General features: G+C 39.3%; 1 protein-coding gene across 1 annotated transcript in view; it reads right to left on the reverse strand.

Moving 5' to 3' along the window:
- TPK1 (thiamin pyrophosphokinase 1) overlaps positions 1-26778 on the reverse strand; it is a 311952-nt gene that overhangs the window by 240078 nt on the left and 45096 nt on the right. Inside the window, exons 2-3 of the mRNA XM_075705017.1 lie at positions 15901-15975; positions 13823-13825 (exon numbers count right to left, since the gene is read on the reverse strand). Of these exons, the coding sequence (XP_075561132.1) occupies positions 13823-13825; positions 15901-15975 (78 nt within the window). The remainder of the gene's footprint in view (positions 1-13822; positions 13826-15900; positions 15976-26778) is intronic.

Raw genomic sequence — 26778 nt, forward strand, 5'->3', positions numbered from 1 at the left:
TCCCAAACAGAAAATGAGGTATGATGTGAGAACCAGAAACACCTCTAGACCTAGAAGAGCCTCTTAAGTGACCTTCCATAGAAACGTGTGGCCAGACAATCACTCATCCATGTTTGGACAGAGAGGAAAAGTTCTTCCACAGAGACGTCAGGGAATGACTCAGACAGATTTGCATCAGTGCACTATGTCCCACATTCACATCCTACTTTTTCTAAATTCCCTGCTGCAAGGTCAATAGCTCCTAAGTGATTGTAGAAAAAGAAATCACTGCAACTCCCAAGGGAGCAGAGACTGAAATTACTTCTGACCTCTCCACATGGAAGAAAAGTGAAAAGGGGAAATGCACTTGGTTTCCCAAACCAAAGCTCAAAAATCTTCAGCCTGTATCAGAATGGTTTTGTCTCTAATCAGACCATTATTTCTTACCATTCTCTGTAATTCTGAATTCAGCATGAAATCACTGAATCCACTGACATTCACTATCTACTAGTGTGTAACACACAGTTCTACCTCCCACCTGAACGTCTATGGTGGTCTTGCAGTCTCACTAAGACAACAGGAACACACAAGTTCCTCTTTTACAGGCTCAACAACCGTGTCTATTAATGAAGAAAAACACATCATTAAGCCCGAGTTACTTCAAACAACTACACTAATCACAGCAAATAGCGATGATATTCTTTTATAAGACAATGCTGGGTAAAGTATCACAAATAAACTAGGAATAAGATGATTAGCAGGTTAAAAACACGCCCAAACTATTCCAAACAAAATCTTTCATAGTTTCTTTTTAGTAGTGCATTGAGTTTGCAGGCAATGATTGTGCCATTCTTCTGGAGCTGGGAATGAGCTGGATACTTCCTTACAATAGCCAAACATGACACACAAAATGTAAATCAAATTTGTTGTCCCAAAGTGTCTTCAAGATCCTTTTCCCCAACCTTTTGTAGCTAGTGAGATGGGTTACCAACTACAGCATTCTGCACTGCCTTGATAAAGAAGTGCCCTAGACAGTGTGATGCTACTGCATCAGCAGGAACAAAGGTTCAATGTGCAGTTATTCATGTTATTTTAAGCAGTCCCAGAAGGGATAAGACAGCACACTTACAAAAAAAAAAAAAAAAGATTGCTAAGACTTGCAGCAAACTTCAACAAATTTTGCACACCTCTAAATTTAATATCTAAATGAGGACAGCAGCAGCATGCACTTGCAATATAAGAGAAACCTCTTTTAGTAAAGATTTATTACACTAATAACACTAGAGCCTACCTATTGTCCTGCACATTTTGAAAAAGGATGCTGCATATGTATCTTTAGATTGCCAGAGATGAACAGTGGGTCACAAACAAAACTTAAAATGTTGAACTGCATCAGCCAAATTTATAATGCATTTATTATTTCTACCCTTTCTTATACATTTTTGCATAGTCAGTTCTGCTGTCAAAGCATTTCTAGAAGGTGAATACAAAGGATATCAAGCACTATAATCACTGAATGAAATATGACTGACGCATTAATGCTCACTCAAATCTATAGATCTCAAGAAAAAGCAATAAAATTAAATGCATGATTTAGAAGTAAGCTTAAATACTAAACTGATCCTAAATTCACTGAGGAAAGCAAACTTCACAAATCACTGCCAAGAGCATTAGCAATCTCCCTCCCAGACAAAAGGTCAACTTCAGACGCCTTGTTAATATGTATCTGGGTTTTACAAAGTTCTAACGAGAGTGTTGCTCTATGACAAAGGTGCATAGGCCTACAAAAAAAAGAGGCGTTCAAGGAAAACGACAACCAAGGCAAGTTCAAAATTAGATGATAGCTTTGCAGTCTCCAGGGTCTTAACCTCGTTGTCCTTCCCCTGTTGCTAAACAGAAAAGGAAGGTTTGAGATGGCTAGTGGGAAAGACTTGAGGTAGAAAACAGATAACACTGAGACTAAATAAAGCAGATTAACTATAGATACCAGCTGCCACAAAATTCACTTGCCTCTTGTTTTTGCAGTAAACTGGCCAAGGAAACAGAAGAGAAAATAACCTCACATCTGGCCTGCTATTCAGCCCTCCCTATCTCCTCAATTTTAGGTACCTAGCAGATATATCTAAATTTCTGTGGAGAGCCAGAAGATAACTCAGATCTCTGTCCATTGACTAAGAAGAAAACACTGGCACTGACCTCAGAAACTAAGAAACTCCAGCTAAATGTCCCAAGTTAAGTGAGACATAACTGGGGGACCCAGTGAATTACAACTGAAGCAAAATGGGAAGTGCAACTTTAAACCTTGTCAGTGTGACATTTAGTGAACATTTGCCATGCCTCATCTACCCTCTTACACTTTCTCTTCTCTTCCAGGAAGCAGAGGGAAAGACAGATTAACAAAAAAAAAGGAAGACTGTGGCTTTTGCCGAACAGTTGCTAATATCACAGTTATTTACATTACAGCAACACCAAGGACAATGTGTAGACATATTCAAAGAACCAGTCTACTTCCATAATATGTTGATATTCCCAGGAATTAAAATTGGTTGTAATCCCTCTTCGCCTGACCTAATCTGATGTCCTAAAGAGCTTGGATTATACAGTAATGCTGTATGTACTTCGGCACATTCCTCTCTCTCTCTGCCCATGTCTTTGCTCGCTCTCCATGCCCACCGTAACTTTTGAAATGGTTATCCAATGTCAAAGAACAAACCAAGAAGCACAGTTTCAAAGATACAAACTTCCTTTGACTATGAAAAACAGCAGGTAAGTAGAATGAACCAAACAAGACAGTTCTGTGAAATACTCAAAGGGTTCAATAGGCTCAAAGTTCCTGGTGAGACTACTGTTCCCAGCAGAAGCATCTTCTGATGGTCTAAAACCTTTCCTGCAATTTAAATACGCCTTTTGATATTACACAACAGACTTGAATACATTTGTCAAAATTATTACATATCTCAGCTAAACAGAGTTGACACATGATCTATGTCACACTCAGGTCAATTCATTTGGCAATGACCAAATGTTCTGACTTCTTAAGGATGTTTTGCTGATATTAACCACTTCCTCTAGAACCCTCATCAAAAAATCATGTTCCAGATCTATAATTACTTCACATCTTTTTAGCAGTGAAAAGGTCTAAGTCTGAATGACCACAGAGGCTCCTTCAAATGCAGCATCTGTCACAGAGGACACAATTTTCCACACCTTATGAAATTAACAGCAACTCCATCATTTTCCTCATCATCATCTGGAAAGAAGAGGAGCAATGTTTACTTAAACTGGGGTAGGAAAAAATAACTATGAAAATTAGAGAGATCATTTCAATACTACTTCTGTGATGTAGTCCTATCTAGAAAATTCTTCTCCTGACTTCTAAAATTCTTCTACCTGTAGATTTTACAGACAGAGAGAGAAAGAGTATACCGCACTGCTGCTTGATAAGGGTTTGTTCGCAGTCATGCTCTGCCTGAGGAGTAAGGGACTTAATATTTATCCTCCTAGGAATAGAAGGTATAATTCTCATGTCCTTTATCAAGATATCAAGATTAGCTGTCAAGACAGTAAGTGGACTGTTCAAACATTCAGTGTTTTCAGTGGTTTTAAATCAAGATGAAACATAGGCCAAGCTGTTAAGACATGCTGCATGACTGCATGCCTCAGTTGTTCAGTGCTCGGCTTCTCTTCCAGTCCTGGGTGGGTAAAAGCGAAGGTTGGAATGTATTTTAGAGCAAGGGCCACTGTCTGCTTAAAGCCAGAGCCCATTGAAAATGTCAATTTGGGCATCCAAAACCAAAAGATAATCAAAGCCTTTTTCTTTTGGAATGGTCTGGGCCAGATATTGCACTCGTAGAACTTTTGCTTTGTACCTCCATGGACTTCAAAGCAGTTTTACCCACCTTAACCCTGTATTAAACATGAGTTGTGTTATTTTGTTGAACTGTATCTTTCCACAGGCTAAATAACTTACTCAAAATTCTTTGTAAAAATCTTATGATTATTATTAAAGTGCAGAATTGGCATAGCCCCAAATTAATTTTAAGTCATCGTGACAGCATGTTAGAAACGCGTGCTCTTTCTTAGGCCACTTATGTTGCCCAATAGTGCAGTCTAGATGCACTCTGAGCCTCTCCAGTTCTTTCACTTCACAGTATTTGGGGCCTCTTCAAAGATTTGCAAAGTCAAATCAGTGCCTCTTTCTCTGTTCCTCCTCGAATGAAACACATTTCAAGACTGATGTTCTAGACTTTACCATGCAGTCTAACCTGAATATTGATTATTCATAGCTTATTACACCTCACAAACACCAAGCTAACATTACGGACTACTAGAAGCTAGGAGCTAATGCAAAGTGCTTGATGCAGGTAACATTACAAAGGTTGAAAGACAAGTGCATGTTCAGCCATAAGAAAAAACTTGGTTGCCTGCTGAACAACTCATACTGCCAGAAACAGAAGTCCCAAGAAACCAGACCCTGGGCTCGGAACATAAGCGGCAAGGGTTTGAAGTTCAAGAGCTGGGATTTTTCAAAAGAAATTCAAACAGAATAATATTCATACTCTACAGCACTGAATTACTTCAATGCTAATGCAGCTTACATTGAAACAACATTCATTTTTGTGGTAACACCTTATCCAGGACATCTGAGTTAATGTTAAACTATTTCAGTGAAAACAGGAGCAGGCCCTCTCTAAAGAAAGAATTTTGTGAAGGTCTGAGCCAAATTAATTCACAGTAACTGAAGGAATATTGATACCAAGAACCTCTACATCAGGCTCCTAGTCATAAAGCTTCCAACAATGGAAGACAACAATAAAACAGTTCTAAAAATTGTAGGTTATCCCTGCTATCTCTGAGGACAATAGAATTTTCCAGAATGAGAAACCTATGACAATTTTTTCTTTCTGCTCAAATGTGATTCACTGTCAATGAAACCGAAGTCAGGCTGCTGTATGTCACTGTTGTCTCCTCAGTGTATTGTTAACTTGTGAGAAAAAAAAAAGGTGTTAAAAGCCACAACAGTCATGCCATTTTTATGTGCTAACTTTTCGGCTGGTGTAAATACGTGAAACTGAATCAAAGTCAACAGAGCTTCATCCATTTACATAAGCAAATCTTTGGTGCAACTAGAAATAAACAAGACAAAAAACCCAACCAATACTCTGAAGTTCTAATATGGAACTGTTCAACTAATATGGATGTTCAACAGCTGAACATCCGTGCTCTATCCCATATATCAACATGTTTATGGCAGAGGAAACAAACTAAAATTAACTCAGAAAGTCCTCAAATCATTCTTATAATTTGTCATGCTCAGATAACATAATTAACACTACACATAGCTCCTTTGGCTCATCCCAACAAGATGCAGTTCACACCAAATCCAGCAAAGCACCTGATCACTTACTTTTGGTATGTAAAGCATAAGAATGATCCCACTGAAGTCATCAGGCTTAACTGTTTATTTGGTATCAACAGGAACTATTTTCTTCTTACTCAAACTCTTAGTGTCTCCAACTAGGTACATAAAGTGAGGAGCTCAGACCTCCATTAACTCTTCAAAAACTCTGGTCCTTGCCTAGGAATAAACGACACCCATGATCCCAAACTCAAAACACATCTGCATGCATCTCACACACACAACATTTTGAATAACCTAACACAAAATACATTGAAGCAGCTTAGAAGTAGTGATGCTGTAGAAGGTAGTTGGCAATAACAGAAAGGATCACAGAGAAAGCTGTCTTTGACACAAGTCCATCAATCATTTTAGAACTTACAAGGTATGTTGCGTGGCAAGCTATCTAGCCAATTACACACTAAAAAAAAAAAACCTCACTATGCTGTTTTCAAAATGTAAATGCACATACTATTTTTAGTAACACACCTATTTAATGCTAAAATCTAACAAAACAGCCTACCTGTACAACAGAGCAGAGATAACGAGTAGAGCAGAAAAGTTACATGAATCTGAAGTTCAGTTTTAATACTTGATAATATGGGTGAGCACAAGACAGTATGTAATCCATTTAGATGAGAAAACCAGCAATCCAACATCCATATTCTCAAACTAGTGATGTCCCTTCAGGCACTGAACACAGTCAAGGATGCACACTCCATCAGCCAAGTAACCAATAAATACTAGCATAATCTCAATTTATTACAGAAGCGTTAAATTGTTCATTGGCTGAATTACTCATTATTACAATCATGGTAATAAAGTCATCAAAACTTTTAAAATTCAAAGGCTGGAAACATAACTAGATTTAGGTGAATTAAAAAGAGGAGATCCACTTTTAAAAAGCAATCACCATTTGAAATAACCACTGGACCAAGATTAATGGTGAGGTGTTTGTACCAGTATGGGCTTTTATGAAGAAGAAGGGCGGGGTGGGGGGGAAGTCTGTCTGCCTTAAGGCAACCCTGGAGTAAGAGAAAAAGGAAGATAACACAATGGTTTGATCCAAAGGCCATCACAGCCAGTGAGAAGACCCTGACGTCAGCAACCCTAGATAACATCCATCTTTTACAAGACCTTACATCCTCACCCTAGTAGTGGATTCATGCTAAGCTTTAGCTATGAAAATAATACTTTTGCCCTGTAGTGACTCCCAGTGAAAAAAAATCTTTTTAAACACTTCTCACTGTGTAGCTTGAGGCAGTGAAAGTCCAAGTGTTCCTTTTATAGGATTAAGAACCTGCTCTTTTCTGTCACATGTCTTATTTATGCTAACCTCACGCATTCAGCCCCGCTCCCTGGTTCATTCCCAGGATCATTTCTCTTGTTGAATCACTAACAAAGTGAGCTATTAATCATCTTTTTTTCTACTGCCTTACGCTTCCCTTTCTGCTTGGGGTGCTCTAAAGCATCCTCCTGACATATTTTCCAAAGCTCCTTCTTTCAACTGTCCTCTGGGAAACACCATGGTAACCAGATATGATGCTATCGAAGGCTTCTGTATAGCAAATCTTGTGACAATAGAACTCCCTGTGATGGATGCACTCGACCCCTTAACCAAACTAGCAGTAGTTTGGTACGGGGTCCAAAGGAGGTAAAAGCCTGGCTTGCCAATGTGACGCCCATCTACAAGAAGGGCCAGAAAGAGGATCCGGGGAACTACAGGCCTATCAGCCTGACCTCGGTGCCGGGGAAGATTATGGAGCAGTTCATCTTGAGTGTGCTCCACAGGCAAGTGCAGGTCAACCAGGGGATCGGGCCCAGCCATCATGGGTTCATGAAGAGTAAGTCCTGCTTGACCAACCTGATCTCCTTTTATGACCTGGTGACTCACCTGGTAGATGATGGAGAAGCTGTGGATGTCATTTACCTGGACTTTAGCAACGCTTTTGACACCGTCTCCCATAATATTCTCCTTGGGAAGCTGGCAGCTCATGGCTTGGATGGGCGTACTCTTTCCTGGGTAAAAAACTGGTTGGGTGGCTGAGCCCAGAGAGTAGTGGTGAATGGAGTTAAGTCCAGTTGACAGCCGGTCGACAAGCGGTGTTCCCCAGGGCTCTGTTTTGGGGCCAGCCTTGTTTAATATCTTTATCAATGATCTGGATGAGGGGATTGAGTGCACCCTCAGTAAGTTTGCAGACACCACCAAATTGGGTGGGAGTGTCAATCTGCTCAAGGGTAGGATGGCCCTGCAGAGGGACCTGGACAGGCTGGACCGATGGGCCGAGGCCAACTGTATGAGGTTTAACAAGGCCAAGTGCTGGGTCCTGCACTTCGGGCACAACAACCCCATGCAACGCTACGGGCTTGGGGAAGAGTGGCTGGAAAGCTGCCTGGCCGAAAAGGACCTGGGGGTGTTGGTTGACAGCCAGCTGAACATGAGCTAGCAGTGTGCCCAGGTGGCCAAGAAGGCCAACAGCATCCTGGCTTGTATCAGGAATAGTGTGGCCAGCAGGAGCAGGGAGGTGATTGTGCCCCTGTACTCGGCACTGGTGAGGCTGCACCTGGACTACTGTGTCCAGTTTTGGGCCCCTCAATACAAGAAAGACATTGAGGTGCTGGAGCGTGTCCAGAGAAGGGCAACAAGGCTGGTGAAGGGTCTGGAGCACAGGTCTTATGAGGAGGGGCTGAGGGAACTGGGGTTTTTTAGCCTGGAGAAGAGGAGGCTGAGGGGAGACCTTATCGCTCTCTACAACTCCCTGAAAGGAGGTTGTAGTGAGGTGGGTGTTGGTCTCTTCTCCCATGTAGTTAGCAATAGGACGAGAGGAAATGGGCTTAAGCTGCGCCAGGGGAGGTTTAGGTTGGAAATTAGGAAAAATTTCTTCACGGAAAGGGTGGTCAAGCATTGGAACAGGCTGCCCAGAGAAGTGGTGGAGTCACCATCCCTGGAAGTGTTTAAAAAACGGGTAGATGTGGCACTTCGGGACATTAGTCTAGTCTACCCTTGATTGGCTTAGAGTAGACTTGGTAGTGTGGGTTAATGGTTGGACTGGGTGATCTTAAAGGTCTTTTCCAACCTAAACAATTCTATGATTCTATAACCAGGCCAAGAACTCCTCTAGCTCCAATGTGTTCTCTAAAAACCCACAAAGGAGTACAGTGACACAGTGAACACTGATGTATATGAGCTTGGAACACTGATCATGCAATTAACACATGAATAGCAGGTGGCTTTTCCAAGACTCATCTATCAAGGAACAAAGAAAGTTGTGGGTACAAGGAGTCTCATGCATACCCTTCTCATCACATGTAATTTGACTACAAGCCAACCACTTTCTTTATTCCATAAATATGACACCCTAAGTGAGCCTTCTTTGAGCCTTCCCTGCTAGGCAGCATGGCTGCATGGTGGTGATCTCCCCTTGAGCTGGGGCACCTCTCAAGGTTGCTCCTTGAGGCAGAGAAACCTTCTACTGACGGCAGATCTTTGGTAAGCGACTGACAGCATGCTGAATTAATACTAATGAAACATTACTTAATCCATGTAGCTATTAAATATTAATTACTCTAAACTTTGTATAGATAATTCCATTAGACATAAACCGTTGTCCAAGTCTGAGACTAAGATTGGACCTGGCAGCACCTAAGCTCCATCAGGAGTTTAGAAAGCAATGGGTGCCCTCTGAACCTCGTGACTCAACGGGAGGGTCTTGTTTACCTTTTTGACTCTGGTCTCTGTGTGAATGATTCTAACTCAATTTTCCTTTGTACATTTCTTACATGTAGTAATTAACAAAGTGAACCTTGCCATTAAACTTATTGTACCTTTGCAAACCCCTGTTAAACTTTGCTAAATTCCATTGAATTCACTGAACTCTGTCAAATTATTATTTTACCTCAACAAAGCATATTGCTTCTTCCCTCTTTTGAGTGAGGTGCATTCCACTCTTTTACAACAAATGGGCGTAGTCGGCAGGATCCTAAATCAGGATTCATGACACGCCCCTAATGGGATTTGCATCCCAGCTCAATAGAAAAAACCACTATAACAACCTCCCATTTTTTTTCTTGTGCTGTAATCATCTGTTATGCTTTTCACTAGTACTTCAAAGTAATTCTCTATTTTTCTGTTACTCTGAACTTCAGCTCAGCGGGGTTTAGCTTTTCAAAGCATCACAGAGGAAGATCTTAATTAATCATTTTTTTTCATTTTTCAAACAAAATCTCAAGTCCATTAGACAAACAAAAATTCCTTTTAGATCTGCAAAATTCCTGTTGCTGGATTTGCAGAGAATTAAAATCACCACTGAAAATCTGACAGAGCTATAAGACAGGTTATACACAGTCATAGGCAAAGCTTGGTCTAGAAAAACTCTCTTCCCAAAATCCCTGCTAGTGCAAACTACTGCATGTTCTAAGATCCAGATACTACTTCGTTTCCAAGCTTAAAGCATGGGCTAGCTAGCCCTAATCAGGGCCAGATTTTCCTGTTCCTCAAGTATGTCATAGATTCCCTACCCTCAAGAACACTTGAAATAACTTCTCTCAGACTGCTGTAGTTGAAGGACATTAACTCACTGCATGCAGTCCAACAACAGGCGCACCACTGTAAGAAAATGTTGTTTAAATCTAAATTGAGTGGCACAGAACAGCAAATTTAAGTTATTAAATACAAAATAGAAATTACATTCCTGTTTTGATTCAAATGTGGAAAAATGAACTTTATTGTTGACTTATCAGGAGTCTAATATTACTCAGGGGAGAAGAGAGTAGTTTAGCTGAGGCCAGCGGCAAGAGTTACTGCTAGTCTGGATGCCTGCTGGAAAGTGCAATAAAGCATACAAGTCCATGCGACATCCCAATCACCATTTTTATGAACATTTTCCTATTTATTAATAGTAGCTGCTCTAAATTCACTCAAGTTTTATGCCAGCTGCCAATTCTGGGTCTAGTACAAATTTGAGATATATTACAAGTAAGTTCAGCTAGAAATGAAAATAAAAGGTGAGAAAAAAGCACACCATATGCCAACAAGGCAAGTTCATTGCTGACAGGTAAGAGGGCAAGTGAATGGCTGTACATACCAATAATTCCAGAAGTGTAGGTGAGTTCAACCACTAAAGACAATGGAGAAAAAGGTATCAATCACAGAGAAAAAAAAAATGGCACCAGGGAAAGTCAGGTTATTTCCCTCCTGTTGTTAAACTACAATACCCTTTGCTCTGAGACGTTCAAACTGTTCCAACTAATCTGTTACCTTCCATTCAATATATGTACTTGAGCTTTGCATTGCCACTTGCATTTATATCTTATTTAGGTATATACATTTATCCTATATATATACAGGATATAGATTTATACCTATTACATTTAATAGGTATACATATTTTCATATATATATTATTTAGAGATACATAGATACATATATATGTAAAGGTAACTTTATACACAGCTCTTGGACCTCAACAGAAGACATTCAAAACATCAATCACCAATTATATTGCAGACAAAAGCATACGGAACATAAAATGCATGGGAGCATGTGGTGTTCAAAGACAGATGACTCTGAAATTCATGATACAAATTAGCACCTTTCCTTACTTGACTACTCAGGAAGAGGAGATATTTTGTAATTCGCAGTCATCTCCAGGTGCTAACAATCCATTCATTAGCAGCATTTTCACCAAACAGGAGGCTGACCTTGACAGGAAAGTTGCCTCACTTTCAACATACTATTTAAAATCCAATAGCCACTTTGATTGTTGTGAAATGGGTATTGATAGAGATGGAAACTTGAAAAAACTCAATTTATGGATAAGTAAGTGCAACAGATGTAGTGTAAGAAAGTACTGTTTACATGAAGACAATCTAACACGGTTTGGATTTGAGTTATTACACTGCTGCTGTAAAAGTATGCTTCTTGCTATCTCAGTATATAGACCCCCCCAAAAATATAGGGCTGAAATCTCTAGGGTGAGCAACATTCCTCTTTCTGGAGTTCCTCCATGTTCATGATCTACAAAGTGGCATAAAATACCTATATACTATGCGTATAGAGAAGTGGCTGGTAGGGCAGCGTAATAAGGAGACATAGCTAGACCCCAAGTTCCTTCACTGAAAAGAATGGTCCATGAAAAAGACTATTTAGGGAAGTACTCCTGAAGGACAGACATTTTTGCAGCTCGGTTTCATAGATGTCTCTTTCCCATCTGCCTCTCCAACAGTAAATATACATCCCACAAGTCAGGATTCAGTCAGCCCGTTCCAAAAGGATGTTGGTACTTTATTCTAGTACATCAGCCAAGGACATTTTGTAATATGAACAGCTAATATTTAAAGTAGTTCAACATGTTCTGTTTGATTAAAAGCTTTCACGGAAAGTCTTTATTTGTGGAAAAAGATCACAATCCTTCTGAGGAAGGCACGGTGGCTAATGTATCACAACCATTGTAAGAACTGAAAAATACCCGTGAACATGTTTTCTTACCATAAAGCACAAGTGTAATAGTCTTCCTCTTCAGCCAAGCAGAACTGCATTAACCAATATTTTAATTCTGCAACTGCATTTATCAGTAAACCCATGGATATAACACCCAGCCAGAGGTTAAATAGAACCTAAGGAAAAAGACTGTAGTATGTCTTTCTCCACAAGCAAATCTGAAGATGCCATTTAACAACAAACCTGCCATTCCCAGAAATACAGCACTGATGGGAACTTCATCAGATTGCTACAGAATGCTGCCACTTTACTCTGATTCTTGAAATAATGACCTTATTTTTCAGAGCGTAACTTCTTGCTCTTTACAGCTGTCATTGTCAACATTTAAGAATGGAAAGTACTCTACAATGCACAGCCATTTAGCATGCTACCATCAAGCAAGGACATGAAGACAATTCTGGATCATTTGAGTAGTATAGCTTGTAGGGGCAATGTTTTCAGAAACAAGAAACAATTTTCAGATCCTAAACTTGAGACAATTTTACAGAAGTGATTTCTTACCACTGCAATAATTCTGTCCCTTTCCTGGTACTTCGCTAGGGAGACATCAAAAAAACAGAAGCACTTGCAATCCCTAGACATTGCTGAAATTCTTAGCATAAGTCAGTCATTGAATTTCCGATGAAAGATATTTTAAAGAGCAGAATCAAAATCTCAGCAACTTTCACTAACTCTCCAGAAAGCCCCTTCTGTTTTCAGCCACTAAAACCTGGGCCTCCATAATTTTCAAACTTAATGGAGAGACAGCTTCAGACCTTCAATTCACAGTCATTTCTGTTAAAGATATATTTACATTTGAAACCACTTCCAAAGTAGCCCTAGAGACTAACATAAACTGGATTTTTTCCCCTACCAATTTTTTTGTCAAACAGGATTCAAACCAGGAGCTAGAAATATCGCTGAAATACAAGCAGGAATTTAGGATGTGTGACAATGTTATTAAGGTAAGGCTCCACTTATAGGAACCTCCTGGACACAAAAATGTGCAGCTCTGAGAAAAGCAGGGTCCTGTCTCTTCCACATATTTTCCACAATTAGGATAAGGTCTGCAAGGGAAGCCATACAACTTCCACTGGTAAAAATGGCTTCATTAACAGCTACAGTCAAAGCACTTTTGACAGATTTGACTTATGTTCCCAGCCTTGTGCTTACTCATAGTCTATTCCCAACCCACTGCCTATTCCTAACACATCCACCTCACCTTCCCACATTCAGTCTCCTTATATCAGCGTCACTTACTGTGAGACCTTTTTCCCTTACCTATTCTCCTTTAATGACCTACTGTCTTCAATTTCTCTTGCAATTTTGTTTGTCCCCTCCCCACTATACTCAACCCAATAAATCCTTCAGTGAACTACCAGTGTTTTCTGCCATATTACTCCTCATCCTGCTTTTGGAAGCTATCCCTCCTCCAGTATTTCATCCCTCCCGCCTTTAGGGCGGCACTAATACTGTATGACTGTACCTAACACAAAGGGAACATGTTCTGGATCGGTTTAATACAGCAATGAATGACAGACTAAAACCATGGTAGTCTTTAGCTTATACTGCCTTACTATTGTCACTTATCCAACTTGTATGGTAAGAGTGGTAAAAGCTCTCCCCTGGAAATGAAGAAATCAGATTTCAGTGTCCTTCACAAAGCAGAGAGGACGAAGTTCATGCAAACTTGTACAGATTGAAATAGTTCTTTTCAAAGTATGTCAGTAAAAATAGATTTCATGCAAGTCTGTAATAAGACAAAGGCTAATTAGCTGCAAGCACTTTTTGTTGAGGTCAAGAGGAGCTACACCTGGGATGATTTTAGTCTGGAATAGCTACACTTATCAATGTAGTTTGGTTTTTTTTTTTTTTTTAAACTCAGGGCATATCACATCACACCTTCATTTTTACTTGACGCTAAAGTGACAGGGCTAATGAAACAAGTTATTTTGACAGGACAGAACCTACTTGAAAATAACACCTATGTCTCAGCATTCTGTACTTGGTATAACACCCAAGATTCCTGTAACCTAGAGAAGTCAGTCAATATTTTATCTTTTTTTCTTTTTTTTCCCCCTCTGCATTTTTCTCTCCCTTTTTCCCCTGATTTGTATAGCTGGTAATATTCAGTGGATCAATAGCCCCATTGTTTCCTTCTCATCACTCATTTATGAGATCTCAAGCATATACAGCTGGTCATCAAGCACTGTTTCTAAGGATGTTTCATTCTTTCAGAACTTCTTTCACATACCAAAAACCCCAGGTTCTCCTAGTCCTGCAACAATCTCTCTGCTGAGACACCTTCAGAAGCAGGATCCAGAACACACAAGACTGCTGAAACTACAGTAGTCCAGGACTGTCAGTCAGGCATTGCCAAAACCTTGTCCTGGGTTCACTGAGGTTTACTGAAGCTGAGATGTTTGGAAGAAAAACATTTCAGGTTCACTATGTCACCACTTTCCTCTGTCTTTTTACTTAGAAAATATCCACCTATTTCTGGAAGTAACCTACCAGCAGAAGTCTTATTAGCTTAAATAGGACTTCTGCTCCTAACTCTCACAGACTCTTTGAAAAACTATTCACAGCACCAGTAATTACTTTCAACACAGTTATGCTCAGAGGACAGGAACCCACCGAGGTACTCTCAAGCAAGACAGTCTGTGGTCTACTCGATTTTTATCCAGCTTCTTATCCCAACCCTTCAGTGAAGCACTACAGTTAAGGGCCCATTAGTGTTACAGTAAGAAGCGCTCCATGCCCCAAGGGTCACCCTGCACAGGTTTGATTGCAAGAGGAAGACTTAAAATTCCAAAGGACAGACAAAATAAAGTCTTATTAATAGAACAGAGCATAAAAGCAACACATGCAAGGTACTACTAGATGCTAAATACTGCCATTCAGTAACTGTGCACATTTAACCTCAACCCTCAAAACACAGGAAAGGTGGGACAAAGAAGTAAGATCAAAATACTTACCCTTCTTCCCTTTGTTATTTAGTACAGAATATGTCTTTCACTGTATCTTTTTAAATAAAAAATATGTAGAAACACATCTAGAAAATACACTTGACATCTCTTCCACTGAGCAGTTCTTGCTGCCATTTCTTGCTGACATTGCAAGTGAAAGAGAGCCTGTTTGGGGTACAGTACTCATTTAGATGTTTTGAATCATCCTGTGCATCCTCTCCCTTCTTTTCTCACTCCTCTGCCTACATAGGCACCTAATTTAGATTTACTGGAATAAGTGCTATGAATACATCCTGCCTGCTTCATCCCTTACTCCAATTCCTTTTAACTGCACAGCTACCCCCTGCCAGCCCTTATGCCTATGGTGAAATCAAATAGCTCTATCTGCCCCAGTCAGTTAAGAGGAATCTCTCGGCAAGGTTCCCAGCCTGGTAACACGTTAGAGACGGTTCCTGCAGTTTGTCAGAAAGCTTCTCAAGGACTACATTTTTGCACCAGAGGAATTAATAGCTCCAGGCTTGTAAAGATTTACGTATCTCCACAAAATGTCAGTAAATCTGCAGCTATCATACCAGAGATGATGATTAGCACTGTGCATATTAAACAAAGGGGTAGTGAAATCTGATTTGCATATTTCTGACACGCACACAAATTCCCACTGCTTTCACAACATAATATCTACATGGTTCATTTTATTTTGATTAAAATTAACACATTTCACTGATGACCTTTAAAGGAATGCTCGCTTCCAGACTCTTAAATGCACCATTGATCTACTACACTTTGTCAGCAAAACAATGATCATTCCTAAGATGCCTCTGAAAAGCTACAGTCTTACACAGATCAGTCCATAAAGTTCCCACTGACGTAAGCAATACAGAGATGCAGAATTTGCATAATCAGCTCATTTGCTGCATTCAGCGACAAGGGACATATTCTGCCAATTCACACCCTCACCAGAAGGTTGCTCTAGTTAAGAGGAAATTGCCACATTGCAATTCAACAGGCATGAAGTACATTAGCTGGGTAGCAGCTAAGTAAATAAGCAAATGAAGATATATGTAAGTTATTATTACCTTTGCTCCATAGACAATGAAAATGACCTTTGTTGAAAGGCTGGTTCAGAATCAGAAGGCAAAACTTCAGGTTTCCTGTAAGATAAATGTTGATTCTTATTAGCAAGAATATTGATTCCCCTCCCTTTTTTTTTTTATTTTGCTTTTGCCATATTAATTTTAGTCCAGCCACCTCAGAGCAACTCCACTAATTTCCTTGCTTCTTCGGTTTCATCATTTTCAGATAGAGAAGCTGCCAGAACTTCATTGGACACCTTCTACTTGGTATGGTTTTGCTGAACCTTTAATTTATAAGTGATTCTTACCCACTGAAGGCCTTCCTCAACAGGACCCCACATCTATACAGCTCTCTCATTTAATCTCCCACTTGTTGCTGCCACCTGGATGCAGCATTTACTGATATGAGCTTTGCCCTGGCCTCTATTAACAGGGAAGGCTGTAGCTGACCCCATATGAAGCTGTCTCTAATCTAGATCCAATATTCCACTCTCCTGGTGGATGCAGAACTCTTGTTGCCATCAGTGGCTTCTGTGCCTATGTTTTCTTATCATGTAGAAGCTCTAACTGTGGTAGATCCACTCAGGTAGATACTTTACAAATACAGAATGAAAGGCCATGCGCAAGGAGCTTAAAATCAAAGCTAGTAAAAGCAAAAGCAAACTTTAGCCTGTGTTATCTAGGTGATACTGCAGACTAAAAATCTCACTGGATTTACCAGCAACCTGAACTGATCCAACTTGATTGTGTTCCTAAAGCCTCCTGCCCTAGCAATATGTCCGTTGTGAAGGTTGATAATAAACCTACAAATATAAAAGCCTTAAAATAAGAGGATTTATGATACCACACGCTTCGGTTTCAAAGAGTAAATACGTAAATCTTACGATGGTTGCCTGTGGTGGGATTTGCATTATTTCACTTCCTAATTATCTTGCCAATCATATAGGAATACAAGTTTCCCCTGGAGCTTGATATCCTTAGGCAATTGGGTTAATGAAGTATTATTTGGTCATGTGAAGCCACTGTAACTGAAAAAAGAAAACCTCAATCACTAGAAAGTCTTTTGGGCTTTTGAGCAAATCCAGTATAGCAGGAGGCAGAAGGCTACAGATGAAGCTGTCACTTAAGCCATCTGACATTACCAGGGAAAATACAGGTGGTGAAAGTCCTGAAGGTGCAGGAACATCTTGGGGTGGGAGTAGGGAAGGGACAATCTTTAAAAAAACAAATTAAATGCATGGTTAAGAGATTGGGACACCACTATCCTGCATCTCGCCTTTCAAGTGATTTAGGGTCTCTCCACCGACCCATTCTATGCCTCAGTTCCCCAGAACACAAATAACAGTACTGTTCTCCTTTGTAAGTATCAAGAGAAACACTACTGAAGACCTAGGTAATTTTTACTCCAGTAAAAAGTCTACATGTTTATCACAGCTATTTTCTGGATGGTGCTTTCAAATACCTTCCCTCATGTCTTCCACTTGCATCTTTGCTGTCATGGTCCACACTTATATTTAATTCATGTATATATAGGGGAAAAAATTTATTTAGGGAATAAATTTAATTAGAAAAGAATGGAGAGGTCAGAGGACCAATTAAACAAAGGAAAGTGAGAAAAACCTTTTTCTTTGCATAGTCTGAACAGATTTGCCTTGTCCTTGAACTTTAAGAGAAAGGTAGAAAACAATACATTCAAACTAAGTGCCAATTTCCAGCTGCCTCACAAAATGGGACCTCAGCAGCAGATCTCTTAATGATGGTTAAGTGAGAAAGGCTGCCAACTCCTTATATTAAACATAATCACCTAGTGATGTCCTCCACTGAAGAGGGCCAGCAAACATCACAGGTTCTTTTACTGATACGATAATACAAATAGACACAGGTGCTGTACACCTATTCCTGCTGGTGAATCACAAAAGGCATTTCTACCCTTAAGCCATATCAGCATATGAAAATGCAGTAGATTTTTAGCTTTTTTTGCACATCAGGAGGACTCTCGTTATATATTAAGATATGTTTTTGAAGCCAAGGCCTGGCTGTAGGTGTCCACACCGAGACTTCAGAGGCTAATTTTCAGAGATGACACTTTCAAGAGCTTCCAGTGAGTCCTTAAGAGCTGCTGGCTCTTACTTGTTCAGTTGTTGCAAAGAAGCATAGGTAGATGCCCCCAGCACACACAATTAGGAGGGGGTTTCTGTGTGTTTTGGTTTGTTTTTTTCCTTTTTTTTTTAGCACAGTTATGGGTTGAAAAAGTGGAGAAATGCAAATTATTGTTTCTCCTGCTTTTAGAAAAGTGAATGTTCCAGTCATTTCAAGCCACTGCAATTAATGTATGATAAAATGCTATGATTAATGCTACCAAAATAAGCCTAAATGTCAGTATTTTAATGGTGCTTGCTGAGTTAATATAAAGCTGCACAAAGGGCTCAGTCCTCGGTAGATGTAAAACACTAATAAAATTGGGCTGCAATAATTTAGAACCATTGCCCTAAAAACTATTAATAAATTGGGACTTCTGATGGCAAAGACCACATCAACGGACAGAATATGCAGCATCCATCACTCTGAGAAAAACTGATGAGAACTCACTGTGCCACTGCTCCGAGCACTCTACTGGCTATTCATTTGAAAACAAATCTACTTCAAGGCCATTTATCTTTAAAAGCCCTTAACAAATTAGGAAGCATCTATCTCCTGGACTCTCTGCCCATCCATTTTTCACAAAGATAATTAGCACCCTGACCCAACCATTAATGAAATTGTGCTCTGTTTGGACTAACGGGAAAGAAAATCTGTAAGCAAGAATTCGGCAGTGAAAATAACCTGTCCCAGATATGGGTATCTCCACTGAAGAAGCTTTTGTTGGCCTTTTGTTAGAGGCAGAAAAAGTTGGTCTCTTGCATAGTTTCTTTCATTTTTAGTATAATTTTCTCTTTCATTATGTACTTTTCTTGCAGCTTTTGCACACTGAGCAAATTCAGCCATCTGCAGCACAAGCAGAGAAGAATAAATTCCTCCATACAAAACCTCCAGCTTATTCTTGATGTTTACATCAACACAGAGAATGAATGGAGCCAAGTCCCACAACGTAAGTCCTCTTGTAGAGCAATTAGCCACACAGTAAGGCCCGATTTCTACAGGACAGAAGGATGACTATAGGAAATTTTTACTTGCATTTAGGGAACCAAATTTGTTCATCTCCAGTCTTACCCACTTGTTTTCCTATTTACTGCTTATAAACCTTACAGTCTTACAGGCATAACTTAGACACATGTATTAACAGGTACACAACCACATCAACAGCCAGTTATATGCAAAAATCTAGTTAAAAAAAAAAATCTTGTAGCGGACTTGGAAAATTCCTAGTCTCTGGATAAAGCTGGATCATTTTAATCCTGCCGGAAACACAGAGAACCATTTCCTTACTTTCCCAGGCTGCAAATCAATCAACAATCCCTACAAGTCCCACTGGGGCCATCAGTGAATAACCTCATCCTTTCTGAAAACTTTTTCCCTTGTCTACTTTCCAACTTTTATTTAGCTGCACTTCTTGACAAAGCTTTTCTCATGGTTGCTTAGAAAGAAGGTTAGAAAGGTTGCTTAATCAAAGGTGTTGTGAATGTCTCTGACGGCCTATGCAATGCCTTCTTATACCACTTTAACTCACTCAGAAGAAGTACAATATATTTTAGAGCACACATTTGCTATTCTAAAAGCCTTCTTGGCTTCTCCCTGTCATATTATACTTATCTAGCTATTCTATAAATATTTATAATATCATTATGCATTTTTTATTGATTTCCCCTTGTCATGTGCCAGTCTTCAGGCTGTATGTCTGTCACAAAGCATATGCAAAAGGCATATATATTTTTAAAGATAACCTTTTCTCTGGTAGCCAATAAAATAATATATGCCCCTTCTTTGTTTACTTTCAGTGTTAGGATAATATCACTAGAAGTTATTCTGCATACTGTGGGGTTCCTGGCTACTGAATTTTCCAAGAGGGAAAAAGCTTTTATTGCTTCAAACAAGAGGGCCTTTGGGAAAGATCACTGCCTTTGTGAAATGATGTAAACAGTAACATGCAATGGAGGGGATATGCTCTGCTAAGACACATGCATGCCTCAAGGTGCTAACAAAGCATGACTCAGCAGTCAGAGCTTCCACCACAGAAAGGGGCTTCTGGTCAGCAATTCCTGTTTGGTTTGTTGTTGTTTGGTATTTGTGTTTTACTTCTTGCCTGAAGAGGAGCCATTCCTTTCCTTTCCAATGATCTGTCAAACTTCTTTCACAAAGAGGCAGGTTTAGTACAGAGGAAGAAGAAGGAAAGAGAGAGGTAGTATGGGGACAGAGGGATTTTACCATTAGTGAAGTATTTCATTAATTTAATCTAGAAAGTTGAAAGTTGGAAGACAGTTATAAATTTTCAGAACACTTCTGTACTGATAGAAATACATCCAGATATCCAAGATACTAACCAAGATCCCTTGAAAAGATACTGCAGAGATTTGGGTTACACATATTCCTGATCACATCGGTGGGAGTCCAAATATACAATGAGCTTCCAATAGAGAAAAACTGTGAATGATCCCACTGAAAATTTCCTCCTGCTTATGTTGCTGCTTTCACATCAGTCTACTTTCCAGGACTTAACATTTTTTTTTTTTTTTTAAAAAGCGATTTGGTTTCCAGTACCGTCATTCAGGAAATTCCTGCCCAACAGATTAGTTTTTTAAATGAACAGTCACTGCCTGCTTAAATGTCAGAGTATGTGGGAAAGGACAAGGCATTTTTTCCACAATTCCAAAAGAGTGACACTGATAAAAGACAGCGAAGCAACGGGCTGAGGCAGCTCTTTGTACAGCAGTTAAAGTTTCTTCTGCTGCAGAAGAATTAGCATTGAAATTGTGATTCTAAGAATTCCACATAAATTATATTTTGTGGGAGTCTATCATAATAAACCCTAAAGAAAGCAGTTCATGAAACCAGCAAACATAACTAAATACTGTTCATGCAGAACTACAGTGAAGATAGATAAGGCTATTGCTACAGATGACCAAAGCAAAATTACTGAAGCAACTTCCTATGTTGTTAGTTTGGGGTTTGGCTTTGGTGTTGGTTTGTCTTTGTTTGGTTTTTTTAATTAATACATTAAATTCTCCTATTTAATTGAAATACAATCTACCAAAAAATCAGAAAGTATCACTTTTTACTTTAAAAATTTTCTTGACATACTGTGTGGATTGAAAAACTTGGCTCCTGTGTAGTGCTAAGCATTACTAAGTCAAACAAAAGCTGGAATGGGAACTTCTGCTATTGGTGAAGCAGATGTCACTAACAAGGGATAATTAACAAGTGAGCTTCTAAAGGTATTAATTTTTTTCTTGATGTCATAATTCATTGTAATGAATTGGAAAGGACAATTTTAACAAACACTTAAGGAAAAAAGGTTTTAATACTGATTTTCCTTAAATTAGGAACACGGCTATTTAAAGAATACAACTCTATTAAAGTAGCCCACATTCTTGCTAAATGAAGGCTCATGTGAAAAAATGACCCTGATTACACCTGAAGTATTCTGGTTTTACATCAGTAAAAGAGAAAGGACACTAAAATGGTATCTTTTGGTGCCTCAAATGGCAAAAAATTATTGTAGCGTTGAATACACAGAAAGGAAAGATGTTCTAACTGCTCACTACAACCTCAAAAAGCTTCTTGGTAAAACTTTTTTTCATCTTGCTGTATTAGTTGTAGCACCACAATTAGGTTTTTCTTTGACATTTATCAGCATTTTTCGTGCAGTCCTAATGGGTTATTTGTTCCACTTATCACTTGAAAAAAAAATCCAAAACACTGAATCAGAGTTTCCACTAAACAAATTACAATATATTGCCCTTTTTTTTTTTTTTTAAACCTTGTCTTTATGGAAAAGCAAATAGATGCTCTGCACATACACAGATGTTACCTAACCGCAGAGAACGTGGGATTTTAAAACTAAAAGAAAGGAATTTGTGGGATCAGAACCAAATCTACGTCATTTTCTGCCAAGTAAGCACCTGGCCCCAAGTGTTAAGTCCAAAACCAATGCCCTAGGACAAACTACTTGCCAGCTTATTGAAATGGACCATTTCATTCAGGGCTTGTTTTAAGAGCTACCATCCACTTCCCAAATGTAATCAGCTGGAACAGCCTCCCTCATCAGAAATGAAGTAAGTAAATGCAAAAACTAAGGAGAATGAATTGCTAAGACTAAGGAGCATATCTGTTTCCCGAAAGGGTTTCTTCATTGTGGTTCTTTTTTTTTTTTAGACATTGAAACACCTCCTATAGTTTCCTACCCGATATGCAGATGCAGTTCCTAACAGGCAATTATTCTTGAAAGTTGACTTCTGCCTCATAAGACAAGATTCTGGTTTTATCAATGAATGTATTTGGCAACTCACTGACTACAAGCACTACCTATGTCTACCTTAGCAAGTAGCATGGCACAATAAGATCAGGTCTGTACAGCAAAACTGTTGATGCTGAAGGTATGCTATTCAGACTATACATGTTTTGGGAAGAAAGGGAGGGAGGGAGGGAAGGAGGAAGGGAGGCTACTTCAGGTTAGGTCTAGTCTGGTCCTGTAGACTAAATGCCCATTAGCAGTAGGAGAGCATTATGTGCACTCCTGGAGCACATTTTTAGTTTCATCCAAAAGGAAATTAGCTTACATATTCCGAAACGACACTGCAATGTAAAGCAAAGAACAGTAAATAGGCAGGATCAGGAGACTTGCTTCAAAAGCATATTCTTGATCCAAAATAAAATGCTAATGTAAATGTACCGATAGTTGCATGGCTTTTGGCTTATCAATTTTTTATTTTTTAAACAATGGCTTTACCAAACTAAGGTGACTAATGCCACAAGATCAGCTTAATTTAAGTGAACAACAGATTTTTGTAATCCTATCATCAAAATTTGGCTCTAACTTTAGATTGTTCTACTTAAGAGGCAACCTGACACTTATGTATGTCCTCTAGGAAAGGTGGGGGGCAGTGTTAATCCAAAATTTGAGCTTATCTGCACTATAAGTTCCTGGAAAAGCACTTAACATTGAATCCTAAAATACTACTTTTTAAGGTTACCTCTCAGAATAAAACTTCACTTTGCCCTGAACAAACAGTTCACCTTAAACAAAAACGCTGCTCACTCTGATGTTCTCTTTCTTGAACTAAATTTTCCCCCAGCAGTGCTTCCCTTCACCGGGAAACCCAGGGCTCTGCTGTGATACCAGGGAATCTAAAAAGATCATTTCAAACTTACTCAGACCAAATCAACACTCTGAAATTTAAATGTTTCATGTTTAAGAAGTTTCACAACTCCTGCAGAATGGCTACTTTGAAAATGGAACAACTTCTTTCAAGCCAATCAGTAAAATCCACTCCCTACGTCTGTGCTCTTGCTAACAAGGTACTTGTCAGCTTTAATTCAGAGAAACAGTTAAGCCTGAACTATTGTATTAATTATAGCCACTACTTATAAAACATTGTGTAGCTGCATTTTACCGCACTGAATCCCAAGCCTCCAAACAAGCCATTTAATTTTCCTCCTAAGTGTGACAACTCCAATAATAAACCAGCACAAATTATGCAAAAGGATCACAGACCTTACAAACATGTTCTCAAACTTATTGAATGAATAAATCAAATATGCATATCCAGCTGCTTTTCGTGCAAAGGCAGTGTTATCCCTGTCAATGCATTTCAGTGTTAATTTTTTCATGTAAATTCTATTGATTTTTAAGTATTTTACAGCTCTTAATTCTCCAGGCAAATTCCAGCAATAGGAGTAGGAAGAAAAGGGGATTTGTGCAAACAGTCTTATTGAAAAGCTGCAATGTGGTACTCTCTGGAGAGCCCTCTACAAGAATTTATGTGAATTAATTCAAAACAACTAATTTTTCACAATAAGTCACAAACATGGCCATACACATGGGATAACCCACCTACATTATTCATCACTGCTGCTCCTAGAAGGGTGCTACACCTTGCAATGAAAACTTGTCAATGAGTTCTGGTGCTCCTCTGGAGACTGTGAGGGTTGTGGTTCTCACCTCAGTATGTGATGGGACACTTCTTTTCATGCAAACTCCTATAGTCCCTAGCTGCATTTCTGAGTGCTTGGGACTTCTGCTCTTTATGTGTCAAACACCTCAGTCTGGTCAAGCAGAATAAGATCACACAGTTCCCAGTAGTGAACCTGCAGTTTTAGGTAACTTGTACAGCATCACAAAGAAACTTCATGGCAGGATTCAGCTCCCCAGGGCAACATTCAACTGAACTGAATCATGAGAACTGTCTATTTAAATATAAATCATAACAATCACAGTTCTTACTATTAGACAGATGGAAATGATGCTTGTGCCCCATTACCAACTCTTGTTTGAAAATAAACCCACTGGAGTAACCAATCACTTCGGGGAGGCAGCAAGGTACATAAACCCTAACGGGTTCTTGGAGAGAGACACTGACATACGCACTATTTGCTACTGCAAGGCCTTTGGCTTGGTTTAACTCATACCCTTGCTGCTTGTCTCCAGAGATGTTGCTGGACCATCCATCCATCCTTCTGCACTTTGTGCAAATAGGACTTTCATTTCAACCTGAGCACAACAAAGTTCAGAATTAGGTGGAAGCAGCAGGGGTTTTTTTAGCTGAGATACTATCACCTAATCAGTTATACTCTTCCAGTTTTCAAGACTACCAGTTGGACTCAGATTGCCCAGTGATCCAAAAAAGAAAGAGATTTCCAATATATGCACAGACAAGCAAGGGTCTAGGAGACTAGTTAGATATATTTCATCCTGTGGCATGGAAAAAATAGCCAGCTGAGGCTGAAGAGATGAATAGGGAGTAAAATAGCAGGAGGGGGGACATTTTTCTGCAGAATGGGAAGTCTAGTCCCCAAGGTTGCAGAATCTGCCATGACCTTTCGTATTTCAGATAAACTTTAAAAGCGCATGAATTTCACTGCAACTAACTTCTAAAACAAAATAAATATACTAAATGCTTTGCTTTGTTATTCAAAGGCAAGTCATCTTCTGAGACAGTACCCATTTTACACCTTCTAAGTTTGATACCAATTGGAAGCTCTTAAAAGACAAGAACTAGACATACAGGCTTGCTATAACGATATAGATAGTGTTATGGTAAATTTGACTTTCCTGTTTAAAATTTCTAGGCACAGAGCATTAGGATTGGAGCTTAAATCTACACCAAAGTGAAAATGAAAGCAGATGCGGAGAGAATCTATGAAATTTCCATTTTATCTTTGGGTTGAAAAATACACAAATTACTATAAAACATTAGCTTCTAGTTTTAACCTTTTTTCCTCAAAAAGATATTAAAATATCTTCACTTCAGAGAAACTTCAGGAACCACCAACAGATCTCTTCAGTGCCCCCAAAACTACTACTACTATTCAAGTAAGTTCTTAAAAGAAAACCCAAGACAGTTGTTCACTTTATAGTTGATTAATAGCCAGGTCTAATATAATGTCCTCCCTGCATTTTAAAAACACAGCATCGTCTGAATACACCATGCTAACAATACTCGTTATCTAGGATGTCTTTATTTCTATGGATACAACTAGGCATACAAACTCCCTGCCTGACTTGAGAACTTCAGATGTTATCGTCAGCTCAATCTGCACGCTGCAAGGGTAAGTTGACTTCAAGGAATCAAAAGGCAGAGAAGGCAGACGTCACTAGTCTCTTTGGGCAAATCTGTGTAAAGCACAATACCCTCAGCAAACATTCAGCTCTGCAAACAGTACAATGCCATTTTATTTCACCTACCTATGGTCAACATATCTTTGGGTATTTTCTATAGGATTAACAAAATTTAATACCTATCTAATGATTTACATATTAGAATACTGACCAAAGAGTAAGATTCACGTGAATGCATAAGTGCCTGACTGCTCAGCACTCAAAACCCCTGCTCTGCTGCCACCAAGCACTCCACTGACACTTCAGTTATTGGCATTAACATTTCCTATGCACATAAAAGTCTGATTTCTATCTGCACCAAGATGCACCTTAGTTTAAAAGGCTGACAGAACCTGATGCCTCCTTTGATCTCAAAACACCACTGCTATTCACCAACTAGACATTTCTCTACTGATCTCATTTGAAGGGCACGTTTGAAGTAGCTGTTCTCAGAGCATACCTAATAGATCCAGCTTCACAGTGTCAGCCATCTCCTTTTTAAAAACTGGGAAGAAGCTATACCTTTTATCAGCACCCATTAATAGTTGGAGCACTCCCTCAGGAGGCTGATGACCCACACTCAGGTTCCTTCTCTGTCAAAGGGCATTCACGTCCAAATCCCGCCTCAGTCAAGACAGTGTTCTCCCCAGACATGACGTTATTCTCGGGAAAGCAGATCCTTCCCTCCCTGCTCCAAAAGTTAAATATATCAGTTGAATTATTTTCATAAAACATTTAAACAGGAGGAGCACGTGGAAGTCCAACTCTGCAGTCCACTGACCTGGATAGTTTGTTCTGCAACATTTACTTACGCAAACCTCTCTTTCACACCTTGAATAAATCCTCCAATTACTTCACCATGGTATTACAAGAACATTATAACCACTGTTGCCTCCTTCCTAATGTGTGACATGCTTTCAGAGAAAAGTGTAACCTCTGGGTTTGTAAGATATTTTTCAGGTGAGAAGAGTGGTTCTCAGTATCTTCAGAAGATTTGGCACTTGGAGTCACAAAAGGAGGAAATAACTTTCTGCAGCACAGCACAAGTTGTCTAAATCCAACAGAGCAGGATTTTAGATGCTTCTTTCTTCCTGCTGCTCATGGTATTCCCACTGACAAGCTCAGTCTGA

This window comes from Pelecanus crispus, chromosome 2 (genome assembly GCF_030463565.1).
Source record: "Pelecanus crispus isolate bPelCri1 chromosome 2, bPelCri1.pri, whole genome shotgun sequence".
In the NCBI taxonomy this organism is placed as follows: Eukaryota; Metazoa; Chordata; class Aves; order Pelecaniformes; family Pelecanidae; genus Pelecanus; species Pelecanus crispus.